The 20,310-nt window shown below is 47.8% G+C and overlaps 1 protein-coding gene across 4 annotated transcripts in view; it reads right to left on the bottom strand.

Moving 5' to 3' along the window:
- LOC142587861 (uncharacterized) overlaps positions 1 to 20,310 on the bottom strand; it is a 58,146-nt gene that overhangs the window by 23,991 nt on the left and 13,845 nt on the right. For all 4 annotated transcript variants that reach the window (XM_075699179.1, XM_075699181.1, XM_075699180.1 and 1 more), the window contains 3 exons: positions 18,722 to 18,900; positions 7,260 to 7,395; positions 5,410 to 5,568 (listed from right to left, as the gene is read on the bottom strand). In XM_075699179.1, coding sequence (XP_075555294.1) covers positions 5,410 to 5,568; positions 7,260 to 7,395; positions 18,722 to 18,900 — 474 coding nt within the window. The remainder of the gene's footprint in view (positions 1 to 5,409; positions 5,569 to 7,259; positions 7,396 to 18,721; positions 18,901 to 20,310) is intronic.

Consider the following 20,310-nt stretch of genomic DNA (forward strand, 5'->3'; position numbering starts at 1 on the left):
TGTTAGTGAGTGAGGACTCGGACACTTCTTTGAAAACGTGCCGTGTGTACAATGCTTCCTTTTTTGTATATGTGATCGTCCTGGTGGAATTGTGCCGTGATTGTGACTCATTGTTCGTATCGTCTCTTGTTGAACAAACTTTTCCTAAACACACTTCCTGGCACAGCAGGCACATCAGCGCTATGTGCAAATTTGTCATGGCGACGCCACCTGCAGTCTATCACCTTTACAACGAACATCTCTAGAACGGAATGACCTCGACCACATCCTGTGCTCCCTAGAACCTCCTGGCGCCGCAGGCACAGCAGCGCGATGTTGAAACCGTAAGCATGCTTCTCTCTTGACGACGCCAACTACCGTCTAGCAGCTCTACCACAAACCTCTTTAACGGAATTACCTGTATAACGACGGAATAACTCTGTCGTACGCTGTGATGTGTGTGGTGTGCGACACGCTTAAGGAGGACAAGAAGCAGACGACAAGTAGTACGCGTGCCGAGGCGAATTCCGTGCTGGATGGAAAACGACAACGCCGAGGAGCGTCCCGCATGTGAATGCGCGGCGCAAGACAAAGAAACAAAAAGAGAAAAAGCCAATCCAATCACAAGAGACCATGGAGCATCAAGCAGCCCATGAGCAAACGACGAATCGGCCAGAGCGGCAGAAAAAGCGGGCCGCGCTGGCAGAAGGGGGAGACTCAGGGAGAGTTCCAGGAAGCGACGCCAGGAGAAGGTCGGCCACCGGACCAGGACCAAGACAGGCCGTCGGGTTCCAGACCGGAGCCAACAGTACGCCACCCGACCAGGGCCTCCTGCCAGCCCGTTCCTGAGCGTCGCCACTCTACCCGATCGTGAACTGCTGCCCAAGGCCGGCGAGCTACTGCGCCCGTGGGCAGAACGAGAGCAGTCGGGCTACGAGCCCGAGTTCTACTCCCAGCTACCTGGCCAGAACGCAGCCGCCATATGCTCGCGCCGCCAAGCCGCCTGCCTTCCCTCTCCAAGCCAGAGCTGTCGCGCTCTGGTCGCCCGATCAACGGTCCAACACTCCGACATTTGATGAGACCGACTCCACTTCTCTCGTCATCTTGTCGCCGCTTCTCCACGTCGACACTATTACGCGACCTCGCAGTCGTGGTGAGCCCAGACTAGCGTACTGTTAACACCATCCTAGCCCTAAGTGCGTTTCTTGCCGTGATGTCTATTTGAGTGTTTATTTTATGTTTTATCCTCTTTCTAGTTTTATTAAAGTTTTTGTGTTTTTGAAACAAACGGCTTTGTCCTCAATTGGTTTTTCGGAGGCTCCGCCTCACAGAACCGTCTGAACCTTTAAACAAAAGAACCTGCATCACCAACTGGCGTCCGCGACAGAATAAAGCCGTTCGTTTGGATTTTTTTTTTTAATTCTAAGGGGTCGGAACCATGGCTAGCACGCGAGACCTGTTACCTTTGGCTGAACGCATGGGGCTGGAAGGAGCGGAGTTGACGGCATGGTTAGACGAGCAGGAGGCGCGGGCGCAAGAAGAGCGGGCAGCGGAACTCGAGGCGTGAAAGGAGGAGCTTGCATTTTAACAGAGGAATTTACAGTTACGATTAAATGTAGCAGAAGCTGAGGGCAATCGTGGAGAGACAAGTCAATGACAGTTTGAATTGGAGGAGCGAACGCTTCGGTTGCGCCTTCAAATGACGAACCGTGGCCCTGCGGTTAGGTATGCATGGGGAAGACTTGGACAAGTGGGTTCAAGAGCGATAGTCGATAATATGCGAGAAAGCTCAGAAGGAGCGCGAGAAGCGAGTGGCTGGACAGGCGGCTGGGAAAGCACGTCTGGAAGAAGAGCTTCGCAAGGTACGCCTTCGCATCAAATGCCTAGATTCATCACTCACGGATGCTTGCTCCGAAGGGACAAGTTCCATGGTTGGGGATGCAATAGAGCAGTGCAAAGGTGACCGGAAAGCTCCCTCCGACATAGCGTCAAACCTTGGCGAGCAGAAAGTGTCTCATGAAAAGATAACTGGTAAAGATGCCGTCGTAATCAAAGATACTGTTTTTTCTTTTGCAAAAAATATGTTTGCTCCCGAAGCAAGGAGCACATTGTCGCCGCGTCTCAACCAGTGTGTTGCGAGAGCCTAGCTTATGCGATGACCTACTCGTAAATGCTTCTGAACTACCGTGCATAAGCCTGGATGAGAAAGTTGGGGCTGGGCACCTCCTGGAGGCTAGAGGTGGTGCGTCGGAGGATTTGCGCCATGGTCGGGATGGACCTGAAGATGTCAGGGCTTCCGGAGAGCCGTGTTTGGTTTGCATTAAAACTGTTGTGGTGCCTTTGCTGCGTTCCTCGAGTCCGATGGAGGCAACTGCTTGTAACACTATGCGCAGATGTATAGTTCGGCTGATGTGGGAACGGGTCACTTAAATGAACCGTAATGCTTCACTTATGGCTTTTATGGGACTTTTGACCTCAGACATGGTGACCTTTGACCTGATTGTATTTTTTTCAAATTGAGTGCGTTGTGATAGCCTGTCGCGCACTTGGCGGCAACTTTTTTTTCCTGGAAAAACCTGCATCCCGATTTGTGATGCGGGTTCTTTTGCTTAAAGGTTCAGACCGTTCTCTGAGGCGGCGCCTCCGAGAACCCAATTGAAGACAAAGCCGTTTGTTTCGAAAACACACACACAAACTTTTAATAAAACTAGAACGAGGAGAAAACATAAACACTCAGACATCACGGCAAGAAACGCACTTAGGGCTAGGATGGTGTTAACAGTACGCGAGTCCGGGCTGACCACGACTGCAAGGACGCATGATAGCCTCGACGTGTAGAAGCGATGGCGAGAGAAGTGGCGCCGGTCTCAACAAAGGTCGGAGTGTTGCACCGTTGACCGGGCGACCAGAGCGCGGCAGCTCTGGCTTGGAGAGGGAAGGCAGGCGGCTTGGCGGCACGAACAGATGGCGGCGACGTTCTGGCCAGGCAGCTGGGCGTAGAACTCGAGCCCGTAGCCCGACTGCTCTAGACCTTCCCACGGGCGCAGAAGCTCGCCAGCCTTGAGTTCACGATCGGGTAGAGTGGCGACGCACAGGAACGGGTTGGCAGGAGGCCCCGGTCGGGTGATGTCCTAGTGGCTCGGGCCTGGGGCCCGATGACCTGTCTTCATTTCCCGGTCCGGCAGCCAACCTTCTCCTGGCGCTGCTTGCATGGAACTCTCCCTGCTTCTCCCCCTTCTGCCATCGCGCCTCGCTTTTTCTCCCGCTCTGGCCGATTCGTCGTCTGCTCATTGGCGGCTTGAAGCTCCGTGATCTCTTCTGATTGGATTAGCTTTTTCTCTTTTTGTTTCTTTGTCTTGCGCCGCGCGTTCACGTGCGTGACGCTCTTCGGCGTTGTCGTTTTCTATCCAGCATGGAATTCGCCTCGGCGCGCGCACTCCTTGTCGCCAGCTTCTTGTCCTCTCCAGCTGTGTCGCGCACTACACACATCATATACGCATGCGTCTCTCATGACGACGCCAACTACAGTCTAGTACCTCTACAACGAACCTCTCTAGAACGGAATGCCGTGTATAACGAAGGAATAACTCTGTTCATGTTCTTATGTGAGCTGTGCGCTGCACGACCTTTACAAGGAAGTTACCTGTATAACGAAGGATTCCGGAGGCCCCAAGCTCTCCGTTTTAAAGGCGTTCAAGTATATCACACTTATTTGACATGACTGGCACGTATATGTCACGTCCCACATAGCACGAGCTGGAGCACTTGTGTGCGCTCTAGCTTCCATTCGGCCACTAGAATTAATGGCTTTCTTCCTTGCGTAACGCGCGGGAGCGTGTCAGGTTGCCGCATTCTCGCCTGGTGGCAGCTGCCGCTTTCGGACGCTTTGTTAAATTGCTACACCACCTACGGGGCGGCTCCTATTCTCGTCATCGCCTCATAGCAAGCCGCTGCGAGACGTTGTACCGCCTTCGGGTCCGGCCCACGGTGTACCGTTTCTGTCTTTAGTAAAAAAAATTCACCGACGATTACGGTACTCCCTAATGCAAAATCTATACGTGTTTTCATTTCGCGATATATTGACTGGCATGGTCAAGATCTCGTGCGGCAAATTTCGAATGGAGCAAAGTGTAGCGCGACTGCCTCGCTAAACGGGGGATCGCGAGAGGCAGCGCGTGGATGACGCGTGGACGCGATTCACAGCCACCGCCGCGAACCGACATTCCCCAAAATACAGCGGCTCGCATGAGAACGTGCGATGATGTTGTTCTGCTGTGATTGTGCTGCGTAGCCCTGACGGAGGACCGCGGTAACCAAGCGAAAACTCAAGAATCTACAGCCGCCACTTCGTTCGGAGCAGAAAAAAACAGCGTTGCGAACCATCCTGTGTATGTGCCATCGATATTTCCACCTGTTAACAGACGTTCGCCTCCGCTTGACTCAACAAGTGGAACGGAGAGATTTGGCTGGTCAGTTTAACGAAACATGTTGGTTCGTTTATGAATTCCAAATTCTGTTCTAGAGCATCTTTGTGTCGCGAGCTCATTTCTTGTTTCGGTGTTTTGTATGTCCTGCGCCGAAACAACAAGCACGTTTCAGAATGTGCTGAACCTGCTCGACTGCGTCTTTCCCGTGTGAGCAATAAGGTTGCTGTAGGAGCACTGGGTGAGTAATTGCGAAGTAACGCACATGTGTAAAAAAATGTCGCGTTTATTTGCATTTATATGTGCGCGTGTGTTGCTTGAAGCGTCTGCGAAAAGTTCAAAGGTACTGCGCGAAGATGTAGTTTCTGCGAGACAGAAAGACGCGGCGCGTAGGCACTGTAGGAAGCTTACTTTCGTTATGTTCGCACACCGTTCGCTGTCTTGGAAAACGTTTTCTGTTTGCTGCCCTGAAAAAGGCTGTGGAAGGATTTACTCTCTGTAAATATTTGCGAGAAAAATCATTACGATAAAATACATAGATATATAGTAGATATTTAAGTCTTGGTGCTCAGGGAATTTTCAATATGAACCAATTTGAAATGCTTAGATTTTTATGCTGATATGCCTATAAACAAGCCTGATACTCTCTGTACTTGCGAGTTGCAGCACGCCGAAAAGACACATGAGACTTCTTTTATATTGTACACGTACTTCGCCCTGCTGAGCTTACTCCCTTTCCGAAGCGTGGCTGCGCAGAAGAAGCTTTGCAGGTCCTTGATTTTCAGGAAAACGTGTCTCAACACAACCGAAAGAGGAGGGTCCATTGTGGCCTATGCACCTTCGCTTGCGGACAGCTCTTTTTGCACTACTCAGTTCGTACGAAGGCTGCGATGGGGGCGCTGGTGACGGGCTTTTCCGCAGCGCCGCCTAGGCAGAGTCTGAGGTCTACAAGCTCACGCATGCAAAGTGCGCTTTGAATCGGGTTGAGGAAGGCCCACTCACTGACCTTCTTTCGGATCGCGGCAGGGGACGACTCCAGGCAGACCTGCTTGCTCAGCACGGGCAGTCGCACTTCCTGGAGGTTTTCCGGTCGCGGACCCTTGATGTTCACACGACCCCAGCCGCTGGCGAAACCCAGCACGGGCTTAGCAGCGTGAAACACCATCTGCGCGCAGAGAGAAGTTGCACAGGGTGTGTAAAGTTGTAAGAAAGTTCACAGTTGCACAGATAGTGTAAAGTTGCAAGAGAAATAATTGTAACACAGAGAGAAAGAGCTTTCTCAAGAAGATCTTATCTTATTGGTAAGTTCTGTAAGAGCAACAACATTATGGGGTTCGCCGTCCCGATGCAAAACGTCAACAATGAAAGACGAGATGGGGGGGGGGGGAGCTTTAACGCCTCTGGTCCTTTATTTCTCCCATTACAACATGTGTACTAATGTGAATAATTAAACAAAGGTAATGAAGCTTTTTTTAAATTACCTATCAGGACACTGTGATTTATCGTGCAGATAACGTTAATCTCCTCCAGTAAACTGTCCGAAGAAGTAGCACAGCATTATATGGCATGAGTGATACTTTTGAGAAATATGTGTCACCGAACGAAAAAATTCACCGAGGATTACGATGCTCCCTAATGCGATATTTGAGCGCAGCTTTATACGTGCTTTCATTTCGCGATATACTGGCTGGCGCGGACAGTCTTTCTCGTGCGAAGTGAAGCGTGGCGCGACTGACTCACTAATCGAGAGATCGCGAGAGGCAGCGCGCGGGTGACGCGTGCGCGTGAGTCGGAGCAGCCGCCGCAGACAGACGTCCGCTCATGCAGTACTTTGCTTTGACGCGCTCTCCGCATGGCTTATCGATGGTGTCGTCAGTGAACAGACGACGCGCGCTACTCTGGCGCTATCTCGTACCGATCGTCGCCGCAGAAAGCCCCGTACACACTAGCGGTAAAACGCGGGCGGCGCACCGCCGGCGTTAAAAAGCAGCTGCGGCAGAACGACCTCAGCAACTAGTGACGAGCCGCTGCGGCAGTCACGTGACGGCATGAAAATCTCGCCTCCTCTCTTTAGGTGGGAGATGTCGCATGCTTTTTTCTTCGTCTGCTGACAGGTCGGCGCTGTGTTTACGCTCTTCGTCCTTCGTTCTTAACGCGAGTCATATCTCATGAAGATGACGATGCCGTCACCACTGATCATAGTCATGCCGGTACGCTCTGTTATGTTGTGGCGTCGCCGTGTTCCCAAGCCAAGAATAATCAGGTACTGGGTATTGCCCCTGCGCGTCTTTGCATTCTGTCATATAGATTCGCATATGGGGCACTGTCTCCAAAAACCTTTACATCAGGACGTCTCGGCTTAGACTCATCAGCGTAAAAAAATCGCGAACCAGTACAATCGAAACAAGCGCGAACGAGACTAAACCAAGCAAACCAAACAAGCGCGAGCGAGAGCTGACGCAAGCAGACGATATTACGAAACGAGACTTGGACCAGATACGAGTACGGATCGAGCGATCGGGCGGGTTCGCATGACACCAGTTTCCCGCGCGCACGTCACTGAAGAGGCCGCACTAATTGGTCTCCGCCGTTCGCGGCTCACGTTTTTCATCTCCTCCTCCGCATTCGCTCTTTCATCTTTCGCTGTGCTCGTTTGCGCGTTTACGCCGCCGACGCTGACGATGGCCGCAGGAAAAGGCGCCTTAGAGCTGCGCTCTAATATATACGAACTGTATGAAGTGACAGATCAAGACTTGAGAGCTATCGTAACGTAGACTATGTAAAAAAGTAAAATTGCTGTGTGCCTGGCATGTTTCACATAGACTGTTGCTCGATTCGCAACGGTGTGACACCTGCCTGTTCGATGAACTGCGAGTCGCCCAGGCAGATGGGACTCAGACGGGAGCTGTACTGGATGGCTGCTCGCAGTTCGATCAGGGCAATGTCGTTGTCCAGCGTGCGGTTGTCGAACTCCGGATGAACCAACAGCCTCCTGTGAGCAGAATTGATTTTTTTTTTTTCGTTAACTTAATTTAGAACATTTGTTACGACAGAAGCTTTTTTTTTTTTTTTTTTTTTTTTTACAACGTTAGAAGGCCACTAAAGGCAAACACTGAATCTGTTCAAAGTAATAAAGTTATCTTTGAAAACTCTACAATCATTCTCTCGTGGTAATAATTTGGTTATTAGAAAAGAAAAATGTTTTCACGGTGTTATTTCTTAAACTCAAGCCCCTACCACTGTAATATTACGTAAATTTGACGTCACCGTTTTTAAGATATATTTACGCAGTCGGGCCGTCATTCCTGAGCAAATGCTCTTGAAGCGTGCCGTGTTCAATCTTTAGTTGTTGATTTTAGAATACAAAGTAGCTCATCGTAAATGACAAAAGATTAACTAGGACTAAACAGACGCTGTCAAAATGCATTACATTACGGCGAGCTGGAACGCAAACTTGCTTGCTAGCTTGCTTGCTTGCTTGCTCGCTTGCGTGCGTGTTCGCTTGCTTACTTGCTACTCATTCTATGAAGGCACTTACCCACTGTGGACGATTGGCCACGAAGCGGTTGGTGAAAGTGGGGAGGGTAAAAAAAAAAAAACTTGATAGAGAAAGTAAAGCAAGGTAAAGTGGCTGTTATCGAAATACTGTGGAAATAAGTTAACGTTAAAGGACCGATATACTTTTAATAGAAGCATGATTTACATTTACTGTACATACAGACAGACAGCAACTATAGCGATAATAAAATAACTTCCAATACAATCAACAGTTATCTGAAGCACGCAGTTATCAATTCAGAAAAATTCACCCACGATTACGAAGCTCCCTAACGTGAAATTTCAGCGCAGCTCAATGCGTGTTTTCATTTCGCGGGCAATCTGTCTCGTGCGCCACGTTGCTTACGAAGCGAATTGCGACGCCACTGCCTCGTCAATCTGGAAATCGCGAGAGCCAGAGCGGGAGTGACGCATGGGTGCGATTCACAGCAGCCGCCGCATAGACAGACGGCCCAGGGGACGCGCGCTACTTTGGCGCCATCTCGTAGCCAGCGTCGCGGCACTACACTTTTCTTCTCGCCATTTCGCCGGGCCCTCCTCCGCTTTCCGCCTGACGGTTCCACTGCGCCCTCCTCTCCACTTTCCCCCTCGCCGTCTTTCATATGCCGCTGCGCTCCACGTTCGCTCTTTCATCCTTCGCTATGCTCGTTCTCTCGGTTACGTCTCCGCCGACGACGACGCTCGCCGCAGGAACGGGCGCCTAAGAGCTTCGCGCTTAAAATTAGCATGATATCCTCCTTGCTTCGCAAAGGTATTCGCAAACGGTCATACAAACGTTCCTGTGGCTAAAACCCAATTTATAAGCTGCGAAGGAGATAATATATTGAGTTTACAAGCATGTCTGATACCCGGAGTGAAATTTCTGAGTGTCTATTTCTGATGGTTTGAAAATCGACGACCTGTTAAGAATAAATTGTCGATGGTTTAAGTTCCTTGCATGGTATGAGACAGAGGGGAACTTGCCAGCCCAGAGCAGTGGAGATAAAACATTACGACGGGATAGGACAACGCACTTTTGTATGTGAGATTTCAAATTTGCTTAGGTTCCCCGTGGAAGAAGCAAACGGTTAAACTCTGGTGTTATAACTTACAGTATTGGCGAATCTGTGAATAGGCAAAATTTTCTTAAGCCTAGCAACAGTGCAGTAAGCCGAAGCCGGCAGAAGTGACATATTTTGTCCCTCATGGGGCATCAGCGTCCATGTGCCGGAGATTTCGTTTTAAAACAAGCTGTGATGACTTTTTTTTTTTTTTTTTTATAGATTCATATATAAAATTTCTTTTATAACCTCAAAAACTCCCTCTATTTGGGATACATAGGAGAATGCCATGAATCTACAGTGTCACATGCTTTGTTAAATCGAGGGTCACCAAAGCTCCGTACTGTCGACCGCGCCCAACAAGCATAATGCGTCCATCCAAATCAATGTATATATACGTGCTTCATATCGGGCATCCGGGTCTAACTTCTATGTGACACAGGCTCAGCAATGGATCGTCAGTTAAAAACGGATGTATAACGCGCCTTTTATTTATTTCATAACTTTAGAGGTAAGTCACGTGAGTCTCATGTATGCTATCCATATGCAGTCCCGCTCCTTTCCTAATCAGGGGAGTAATTTTCGCAAATGTCGAATCGGGAATAACCCAACCACTCATAAGAGAGTGTGGTTTACGATATCGTGCGGTGGAAACTGTGCGGGCGCAGATCAATCGATATTATGGCGATATCAAATATATGGACTAGAGGAACTTGAAATCGCAAAAGTAACGCCGGAAGAAGTAACGAAAGCCTTGGGAGCTATGCAAAGGGGGAAGGCAGCTGGGGAGGATCAGGTAACAGCAGATTTGTTGAAGGACGGTGGACAGATTGTTCTAGAAAAACTGGCCACCCTGTATACGCAATGCCTCATGACCTCGAGCGTACCGGAATCTTGGAAGAACGCTAACATAATCCTAATTCATAAGGGAGGGGACGCCAAAGACTTGAAAAATTATAGACCGATCAGCTTACTGTCTGTTGCCTACAAAGTATTTACTAAGGTAATTGCAAATAGAATCACGAACACCTTAGACTTCCGTCAAGCAAATGACCAAGCAGGGTTGCGTAAAGGCTACTCAACAATAGACCATATTCACACTATCAATCAGGTGATAGAGCAATGTACGGAATATAACCAACCCTTATATATATATTTCATTGATTACGAGAAAGTGTCTGATTCAGTCGAAACCTCAGCAGTCATGGAGGCATTGCGGAATCAGGGCGTAGACGAGCCGTATGCAAAAATACTGAAAGATATCTATAGCGGCTCCACAGCCACCATAGTCCTCCATAAAGAAAGCAACAAAATCCCAATAAAGAAAGGCGTCAGGCAGGGAGATACGATCTCTCCAATGCTATTGGTGGTGGTGGTGGTGGTGGTGGTGAATTATATGGATGCTCCAGGCGCATTTCTGCCGCTGTCTTCGCTGTGAGATTCCGTATGACTGAAAGCGTGTGAAGTTCAGCCGGCGAACGCGGTTAAATCTCGCGTGCGCAAGTGAGGAACGCGGCCCGGATGCGTGCCCTCTCCTGTGGCGCGCGAAGCAATGGCGGTCAGGCGAGGGAAGAGGGACGTTCTTCTCCGGCAGCTGCTACGGTGGCTTGATGTCCTCGTCGCCCGCCCCTCCATACAGAGTGGAGGCAACCGCGGCGTCTACTACGGCGTTGACCACGCAAATCGCGGACGCCGTAGCAGGCGTCTTTGGTGGAGGCCATATATCAGATCGTGGCGTGCCATATATCAGATCGTGGGTTTGGCATGTAAAACCCCATAATTAATTTTCTTTCTCTTCCCCTCCGCTGCTTAATCCTGAGGTGAACAATTGCTTTGTCATCGAAGATGGCCTGCTATAGGATTACGCCTCTGATGGTGCCCGGTTCCCCTTGGCCGTCCTCAGCGCTTGAGACTTCCCGTGCTTCATGCTATGCACAATGACGCGACCACTGGGCACATGTGTATCACTAGAACGCACCACCGCATTCAGGGCCGACTCTATAACTGGCGCTGGATGTGCCAAAATACAGAAACGTACGTGGCCAGCTGCTGCAAGTGCCAGAAGCTCAAGCACCCTGCCTCTGCTCTTGTCGGACTCCTTCACCCTTTAACACCACCACCAGCTTCTTTCGAAATCACCCGCCGTGGTTGCTCAGTGGCTATGGTGTTGGGCTGCTGAGCACGAGGTCGCGGGATCGAATCCCGGCCACGGCGGCCGCATTTCGATGGGGGCGAAATGCGAAAACACCCGTGTGCTTAGATTTAGGTGCACGTTAAAGAACCCCAGGTGGTCAAAATTTCCGGAGTCCTCCACTACGGCGTGCCTCATAATCAGAAAGTGGTTTTGGCACGTAAAACCCCAAATATTATTATTATTATTCTTTCGAAATGGTAAGAGTAGGTCTCCTCAACCAACGACAACCGTTGGTTTATAGCATGCGTCGACCACCTGACGCGTTCGGCTGAAACAGCAGTGGCGCCAATCGCCATGGCTTCCGATATGATGTGCTCCCCCCCCACCACCCCCTTCCCCCAGAATATAAGGAGCGATCGTGGTCGTCAGTTCGTGGCCGACGTAGTCGAAGGGCTATTGCGTCACTGTCCTTGTAAGTTTCACCACGACAAGGCTGACACGGGATGGCGTTGGACGCCGATACGCAAGCGCGGTCGGGGCGAGAATTTGCCGGCTCGCTATACACCGACCCTTTTGTCATCACTGATCGATTAAGTGATGTGAGCTACACGACTGCTCATCTCCTATCTCACGGCTATGACATTCCTAGAAGACGGAGCTTGTTCATGTCGCCTGCCTTAAGAATTAGCTCGCGGCCAACTCTAGTTTCTCTATTAAGATACATGTAAAACACATGAATGCTTTTATGAGAGAACAGCTGGACAGGGTTGAATGAAGTTTTTTTTTTTTCATTTGAGATAAAAAGTGAAATTCGAGCGATCGTACGAAGCACAATGTTAATTTAGGGCCTGGCATGCATTTCAATTGCGGGAAATCGATGTTTAAGAAAAATAGAAGCATGGAATCTACAAATCTACATATCTGCATCAAAAAAAGATATCGCATTTCTGTAGGTTGCATCCGTTAGAGCATATAAAGCGAACCAATTTTATATATGAATCTACAAATTGCGTTAATCTGTTGCACTGTTGACAAAGGTTTCGCAAAAATGCTGCTGACAAATTCGCGGTATAGGTAAGAAGGACATATAATACATAACGTTGGTCCGTTTTATATGCATTATTAGGAGCAGTTTACAGAATTGTGATATCGTTTTTCATTGCCCAGTTACATATTTGTAAGAATTATGGCTTAGTTTCCTAAAATGTTTGTTTTCTACAGTATATCCTAAAATATCAACGGCCTAAATGAAATATTTTCTGTGTAGAGTCACTAGATTTTAACTGTTTCAATTAAAGCCAACAAAATACATCAAATTTGATGCCGTGATTGCCGAGAAAAAGTGATCTCTAATTTGTTGATTGTACACATAAGAAACACATTGTACACATGAGTCAACAGCGGTTGACATCAGAGAACAACAACGTTCTCTTGGGCGCCTTAATGTACCATGAGGATCGTTGCTTAGACTGCACTACCCTCGAGACATGCCCACATTTTTCTGGATCGGCCCCTATTGTTTATCCAGTAAAGCCACACTAACAATTCCGGTCTAAGGTGCACGCATTTCGAACAGGTGCATTGGGGTTTCATTTCGACCTTTCTGCGCCAACTACGCATTATTACTACTCCGTAAATAGATCTGCGCCAACTTGGAACGTCGTTTTTGTATCAAGCTTCGTTTTGACGCATTCTTCATTGTCCTAAGTGCACTCAGAAAGTAGCCGGCAGCGGCAGTCACATGACCAGACCCCCCGAACCCTAAATTGATCTGAAGTCTCCAAAGAAGACTTTCTCTTCAAAGCGATATCTACATTAGCGCGTATTTACATAAGAACACCCGAGCTAAATCTTCTTCTTAAACTCGATCACCCCCGTGACTCAAAGCGCACGTACGGCTAACTTTCCCAGGGGGATTCGTCCGCTAAGGCACGAAGAAGATCGACGGACGCAAGAAGAGTGCGGCCGTGCCAGTATCTCCCAAGGACCTACACCTGCATCTACATCAACAAGAGGATGATACAATAGCGCTTGTCCTTGAAGAGGCTTGGCGTCTGCGAGGTAACCCTTTTTCATCACTTCGTTCTTAAACATTCCGTCGTAACAACGTTCATGCGCGCCGGTATAGCCTTACGAAAACGATAAAACGTAAAGAGGGCCCTCTTTTACTATCACTCTTCGGTAGAAGACTACCATGTTTTTCGTCGTGTTTATCATTCGCCGTTGGAAATGATCTTTTAAACGTAGGTGCGCCATAGTTATATCTGATTGGTACGGCAATGGTGTTAAAGAAGTTTTTTCGGTTTGGCCTTTCAGCGTCTATAATCTCGTGCACAATGGTTATTCCACCAGTAACAGCCAGGGCCCGCTTCTGTTTACAACACAACGAACTCTGATTTCTTTTTCTTATTACCTTTCAGAACTGAGCCAACGCTCATCACTTTAATATCTCTTTTCATATCGCAATAGAAGTACACAAAGTTTACTGTAAATAGCTTTTTTTTTGCGTTTTGAATGGTCCGAAAAAATCTGTGGCTGGCTATGCTAAGAAATTAGCGCTTTGGTGACAGTGACCATAGTCGTACGGTTATCATAACTTCAGTGAGAGATTGCAAGGCGTCCTTCATTTTCTTGTGTTTTGTGGTTACCAAGCTTCTCGCGGTAAAGCTTTTCGGTTTTTCACTGTACAAGGGTAATTTAGTCATGCAGCCGAGATCATTTTTATCTTTAATGTCTCTTTTTTTAAATAAGCACCGCCCTAAATTATACTTTGTATGTCAACGGATGCCTCAAGTTCCGGACGAATGAGGATTATTTTTTTATAAATTAACCACCCTAATCTAACGTGTATTTCTTTTTCGTGCTTCCTACTATACGCGTGAATTTAATGGTGAAAAAATTCGTTAGTGAACGTATTTAACAGGCTACTTGAACCGTCAACACTTTTCCCCTTTGCCATCTTTATTATGTTTCTTATGACTTGAAAATACCCCTATTCCTCCTCTTTCTTCTTGTTTTCCTCTTTTTTTAAGTACTTGTAACGCCCGTTAAACAATTTCTAAATTTCGGCCAAGAATATAATTCGTATACAACTTCTGTTTGTACTAAATACTTTTTGAATAGGTGGTCTCCTGTAACGGTTCGCTAATGTAATGAAAGTGTCAACAAATGAAACCAAATTGTCAGCGAATTGAAGTCATTCCATAGTTGGGCCATTTTCGAACATAATGGACAACGTACTACTTTTTTTTCCCGCTTGTTATGCCTAATAGGCTGGAAAAGAAGCGGACCGGCCAAAACGTAGGTCAGCAAAGGAGGGATATATTGACACGACATTGCACCCTCTAAGCCGCGTACTTAAGCAGAAACATTAGATCTAGGGCGCCTATCTAAATGCAACGGAATGGAGAAGTCGTTTTTCGCGGCCACTCCGGAAGCAAATTTGAGGATACGTGTTTCATTTAAGAGAAAAAAAAGCTAGAAATCTAGCGACTTTGGTAGGCAGATCTTTTATTTAGGCCCCCGATTTTTTCATACACTCGTTGTTTTTTGTTTCGTAGCGTAATTCCGCAGGCAACAGAGCCGATCCCTTACACATCAGTAACGGCAGTAGCTACGTATAAGCCAATTCGTTATACGAGTGCTGTGCTGTGTGAGTTATTCGGCTAGAGAGGAGCAACCACGGTTAGCAAAGTCCGCGAGCGTTCACCAAGAGATCTTCGCTTTGTGTGATAGAGACGACGAGGTAAGAGCCCACAGACTGCTATAGGAGGCCTTTATATGGACGCTCACAAAAGAAATATTACGATGGTTACATCTCAAAAAAAATTCAGCCGCTACATGGCAGCATAATTCGGAGACCGCCATCATATAGGATACTCAATTCGGCTGGAAGGTGCGTCGAATTACTTACACAGTTGTTAAGCATTGGCAAGCACCGATGATGTCCTAGGATTACTGAAGCGTTTTAAATTTATTTTGATCGCTGTGTACTCAGAAAACCTGCAGATGCCTTTAATAGACGCGTCGCATTTATTTTATTTGGGGACATTTAATTTCCATTATGCTTGCACGATGCACAATACAATGAAGCAAGCTATGGTACGTGCGTCCTGCAGTGGACATAAATAAGACTGATGATGATGATGATGATGATGATGATGATGATGATGATGATGACGACGACGACGACGACGACGACGACGACGACGACGACGACGACGACGACGACGACGACGACGACGACGACGACGACGACGGTGGTGGTGATGGTGGTGGTGGTGGTGGTGCATGATCGTGCATGAGCGTGCATGATCTGGCGCGTTTGGTGCCATGGCATCTCACGTCAAGAACGTAAAGTGCATTCATCCCTACTTTTGTTCTCGCAGCTGCAAATAACATAAATGCGTTTTTTTTTCACAGCGTTCGCTAATAATGTGCTTATTAGCCTGTTCAACCATACGGTAAACGAGCCGTGTGGAGAGCTCACGTACGCTTTGGTGGCTGGCGGCAAAGATTATTGAACAGGTGGTGCCACTACTCGCGCGGCAACAACGATCACGGGCAATGCGGCCTGTCTAGTGCATGATTTGGGTGGCCTTTTCGCAGAATGTCGCATTGAATCTCGCATTGCTAAATTTAGCGGAAAGCTTTCGCTCAGCACATTTAGCGGGCGGTGGCCTGTGCTTTTTCAAATAAGGCTGACATCACCCAAATGAAGACGTATGCGCGCGTGCGAAAGCTAATGCTGAGCGATCGTTTAGTCAATTTTCTGCTGCGTATGGTCAGTCTTGCACCAACTATCTGGCTTTCTGTTTTCACTTTCTTTTATTGAGAAATTGTAAACTAACACCTACGCGCAACGCGTGAATTTATTCGTGATTCCTTTTCGATATACAGCCAGCTGCAATTTCAAAATTATTACTTTGTTACTTCTTCGTAATAATCCAGGACTACATTGGAGGTTTATTAGAACTGTAACAGCCACAGCAAGTTGTACGCCTTTTGTTTAGCCCACTGCTGGAATAAACTGACAGAAGCACAGCGGAAGAAAACCGACCGTATTGGCATTTCTTTGTTACACCATTCTTGCCGTCCTTTCTCTCGTTTTGTGCTGTTTGACAAGAAGGAACCCCAACTAACTCACTCTTGTACCCTCCCCCTCTAGCCCGGCCGTGGCTGCTCACGGCTGACCACGCGGATCAGCTGAGCGCATATGTGGCCCCCGCGACGCGTATATTGAAGGTAATATACAGCGGGTGCCAAGACTAAGGCGAGCCGAGATGGCTGATGGCGTCGTGCGCGCCATCTTCCCACGCACCTTCAACGTTGGAGCTCGCGTGAGTTGAGGTTTGTCAGGCGCGATACCGCGAGAGGCCGCGCGAAGCGTTCGCTACTTCTGACTGCGCTCTCCATGCCGCCAGCGTCGTAGCAGCGAGTGTTGTTGGCCATCGAGTGAGATCAGCTCATGTTTGCCTGTGCGTGCCTGACACTGTGCTTGTCAATTTAATTATTAAGCTAAGGTTAACTGCAATTTACACGGCCAACAAAACCACTAACTTTACTTCGTGTAGTTGCCTAATACACTGCTATTACTATCGATGCTTGGCAACTTGCTGATATTCGTGATTCCTCCCAGCTCTACCATTGCGCTTGCGGCAATGTGCTGCAATTTTCATGAGCATGGGCACAAGATCTTTTTTTAGTGATAGTGGTCACCTATCCGAAGCGTGTAGCTATGCCCGAAGCCTCTCTTTATGAGTATCATTTTTGTTACCTTGTATAAGAGGATTATCTATGTCTTCATCAGTCTCCTCACGAGACCACGTAGCGCTGCCATTCTTTCCTAGCCTATACAAGGTGCCTTTAGTATGCGCTGTGCTTAAGCGAAGTCCGTGAGTGGTTCTTTCAACAGAGCATTCGGTCTTATCCAATGTGTCAAATTGCATAACGTTAGTCAATGTCGTGTAATCGGAAGTTTTCCACACCATTTTGGGAACCACGTTTCACTGGAGGATTTCGAACTGACAACCTTAATTTGCTCGTTTATTTTTTTTTTGTCTTCATCCAGTATTCAGTGTGCTCGCCGAGCAAGTGAGGCGTTCACATGTCGGCATACTCCTGAGTACACTGACTCTTACTCCCTCCCCACTTATTTTACGTACGCGGGAGAGAGCGTGAACGAGCGACGAAAGATGTGGTTGCACGTGGGTGTGAACGGGTATGAGTGGCAATGAGCTTAGGGTGGGCATGAGCAGGCAGTCGCTGACATGAGTTTAAAGCGGACGTCAGTGCGAACGTTAGTATGAACGCTAGTGTCTGTCAGACAGTGTCGGCACGTGTCGAAGAAAGTGAGCACGAACGGGAGTTAGTACTCGTGAGTGTCATTTACCGCGAGTATAGACATTATAGTGGTATACCGGTGTGATTGAAAGCGACTACAAGTGCGAGGGAGCGTTGATGAGAGAACGTATGCGCGCGAGTAGGAACGCGAGTGTGCCGACGAGTGTGCGTAGGCATGAGCGGGAGTGATCATATTGCTCCGTAAAAGACAAGCTAATGCCGCTACGACGAATGCCTCTAAAACAAAGTGACCTGTAGAACGAAGGATCCATTATGTCCCGGCCGAATTCCTGTATTTTGTACGTATTGCGAACAGCTCTGCAACGAAGACCACTACAAGGAATTTGCCTGTACAACGAAGGAACTTAGGCGTGCCAGGCGACCAGTTTATTTCTTTTTTTTATTTTACAACAAGCGCTGCGTCTAACAGTACACGAGGCAACGACGCATTCGACGATCGTGCCGATGCCATAATGCGAGTGTTAAAGCCATGCTGCAGTGCGCCGCCGATCGATCAACTCGTACGCAGTTTGTTGTAACACACCGGCCGGAGCGACGTCTGACGAATACGTCGCAGCTGATGACGACGTGATGATGTAACCGTAACTGACGACCGACGAGGTCATAAAAGCCATCTAGGGCGGAAAGGGCGCGAATCTCAACGAAGGCACCATTCAGGAGCCAGTAAATGAACGAAAAATTCTGGGAGCGAGGGATTTGACAGTCACATTCGGCAATCTATAATATTTACCTTTCTTCGTTTCCGCGGTTCGCGCGAAGCATGACAGGAAATTTTGTACACTGAGATCAAATGTAGTAGCGCCTTTCGGCAAATAAAGTGCACAAAAACAAAAAAAAAAATCATTTCCGACTTACTTAACTAAATTCCTCTTGAAGTCATCTTAAGTGAATGTTTTCTCTTCTTAAACGTCCTTAACCGGCTCTAGAGGTGTGCCATCTTTTTTAATGAATGGACCTGTGTAACGGAGAATTTCGACGGTCCCACGCACTTCGACACAAAGGAATTTGACTGTATTGGTGAGGGATTCAAAGTGAGTAACTATTGTGCTGACCTATGGAAGCGTTTCGATAAGAATTACGTTACCCGGCAGTTGCGAAAGTGTCCCGCGAAAGAGGGTCGACGGGGATAACCCGTATACGTCTCCTGGGTGCGCCCCCTTGCTCTTCGGGCACGTCGTTGCTATACTTTGTCGCTACTCCTCTCGCCCCGGCTGTAGTCGTACCTGATGGAGAGGACGATCTCGTGGTCCTCGCGGTAGACGAGGCTGTGCTTGCCAAGCACGACGAGCACGTCGTGGCGGCTATACTGCTTGAAGCAGTGCGCCGCCGTCAGCACCCACCGGTGACTGATCAGGCTGCCGCCGCAGAAGGCGTCGTCGGTCTTGGCGTGCTTCAGAAGAATCTGCGCTTTGGAGAGCCCGGGTCAGGCGCTAAGCTCAGCCATCGAGTGACGGAAGAGTCAGTGTCATTATGCGCTGGTCTTGGCCAAAGTCACGCAGTGATTGACCAGTTATACGATTGATTAGTTTATTTACCAGTTGATTGATTGATTGATTGATTGATTGATTGATTGATTGATTGATTGATTGATTGATTGATTGATTGATTGATTGATTGATTGATTGATTGATTGATTGATTGATTGACCTTTCCATTGTGGTAAAAATGCACGTTCGCAATAAACCAGCTCAACACTGTGGTCTACCATGAGTTGTCAAATCGACCACGTATACTCTCCTCCAGATGCATAGGAAGAAAATTGTTCGTCTAAAACTAAAGCCCCCGCATAACGTAGCTAACCCTTGCTGATCAGCCACCGCTAGCATCCGTGTGATTCTGGTAGGATTAGAGAATTTGAGCTTGACCACCAACTGTCCCCTTTTTGCGAATGACTGGATTGCCGGACAGGTGCAAAACAGAAGCGACGCTGGTACCGACACATTGGGACGCACAGTTTAAACAGAAAGCACACAAACCTGATACTGCACTGACGTATTATAGTCTACTTAACTGCTGTTGTAACACATCGGTAACAACATTAGTGATAATACGCAGTCTTTTTATGATGTCGCTTCATGGAGAGCACTCATGCAGCAGGAAAAATTTTTGAACACGTTGTAGTTGGACAAATGGTAACAAGGTTTCTCTATCAGTTCTGCAACTGGTGAGCGGGGCTCACACTGCCCGGTAAACCGAAAACGGTAAGGAGTTAGAGTTAGCGGACAAGCTTAAACTCTTGAATGGGACCCAATTTGTTGGGTCCCAAAAATATGTACTTTGCCATTGTATACGTTATGTTAAATAAATAAATAAACTTTCAATGCAGGCGGAGTGCCGCTCGGACCACTGACGAAGCACCAAAAGGAGTGTAATTGAAATAGAATCGTTGCATCATCCCCATCATTCTTGCACAATAAGACCCTTATGAAGCAATGAGAAATGAATTAAACAAAAATTCAGCAAGAACTTTACTCATATAGAGGAACTGAGTTTGCCACGTCGAATCAAGTGACGGGCTTTCTCCGCCAGGCTATTGTGCATTCACTGAGGCAATAGATTAACCTATACTGCACCTAGAGTGCCGACGATATTACGAGTTATCCTACTACCTTAACCCCTCCGAACGCGGTAGCAGGTGCTTTTAAAAACTTGTATCGGTGACCTTCTCTCGTAATTTTCAATGAGAAATTGTCAGTAAGAACCGAAGGTAATGTGCGACGAGAACTACAGGTGCATGATGCTTAGGCCAGACAAATGTAAGGAATCGTTTCTTCTATACTTGTGATGGGTCACGGACACACTGCTAAATAAG

The sequence above is a fragment of the Dermacentor variabilis genome, chromosome 7 (genome assembly GCF_050947875.1).
Source record: "Dermacentor variabilis isolate Ectoservices chromosome 7, ASM5094787v1, whole genome shotgun sequence".
NCBI lineage: Eukaryota > Metazoa > Arthropoda > Arachnida > Ixodida > Ixodidae > Dermacentor > Dermacentor variabilis.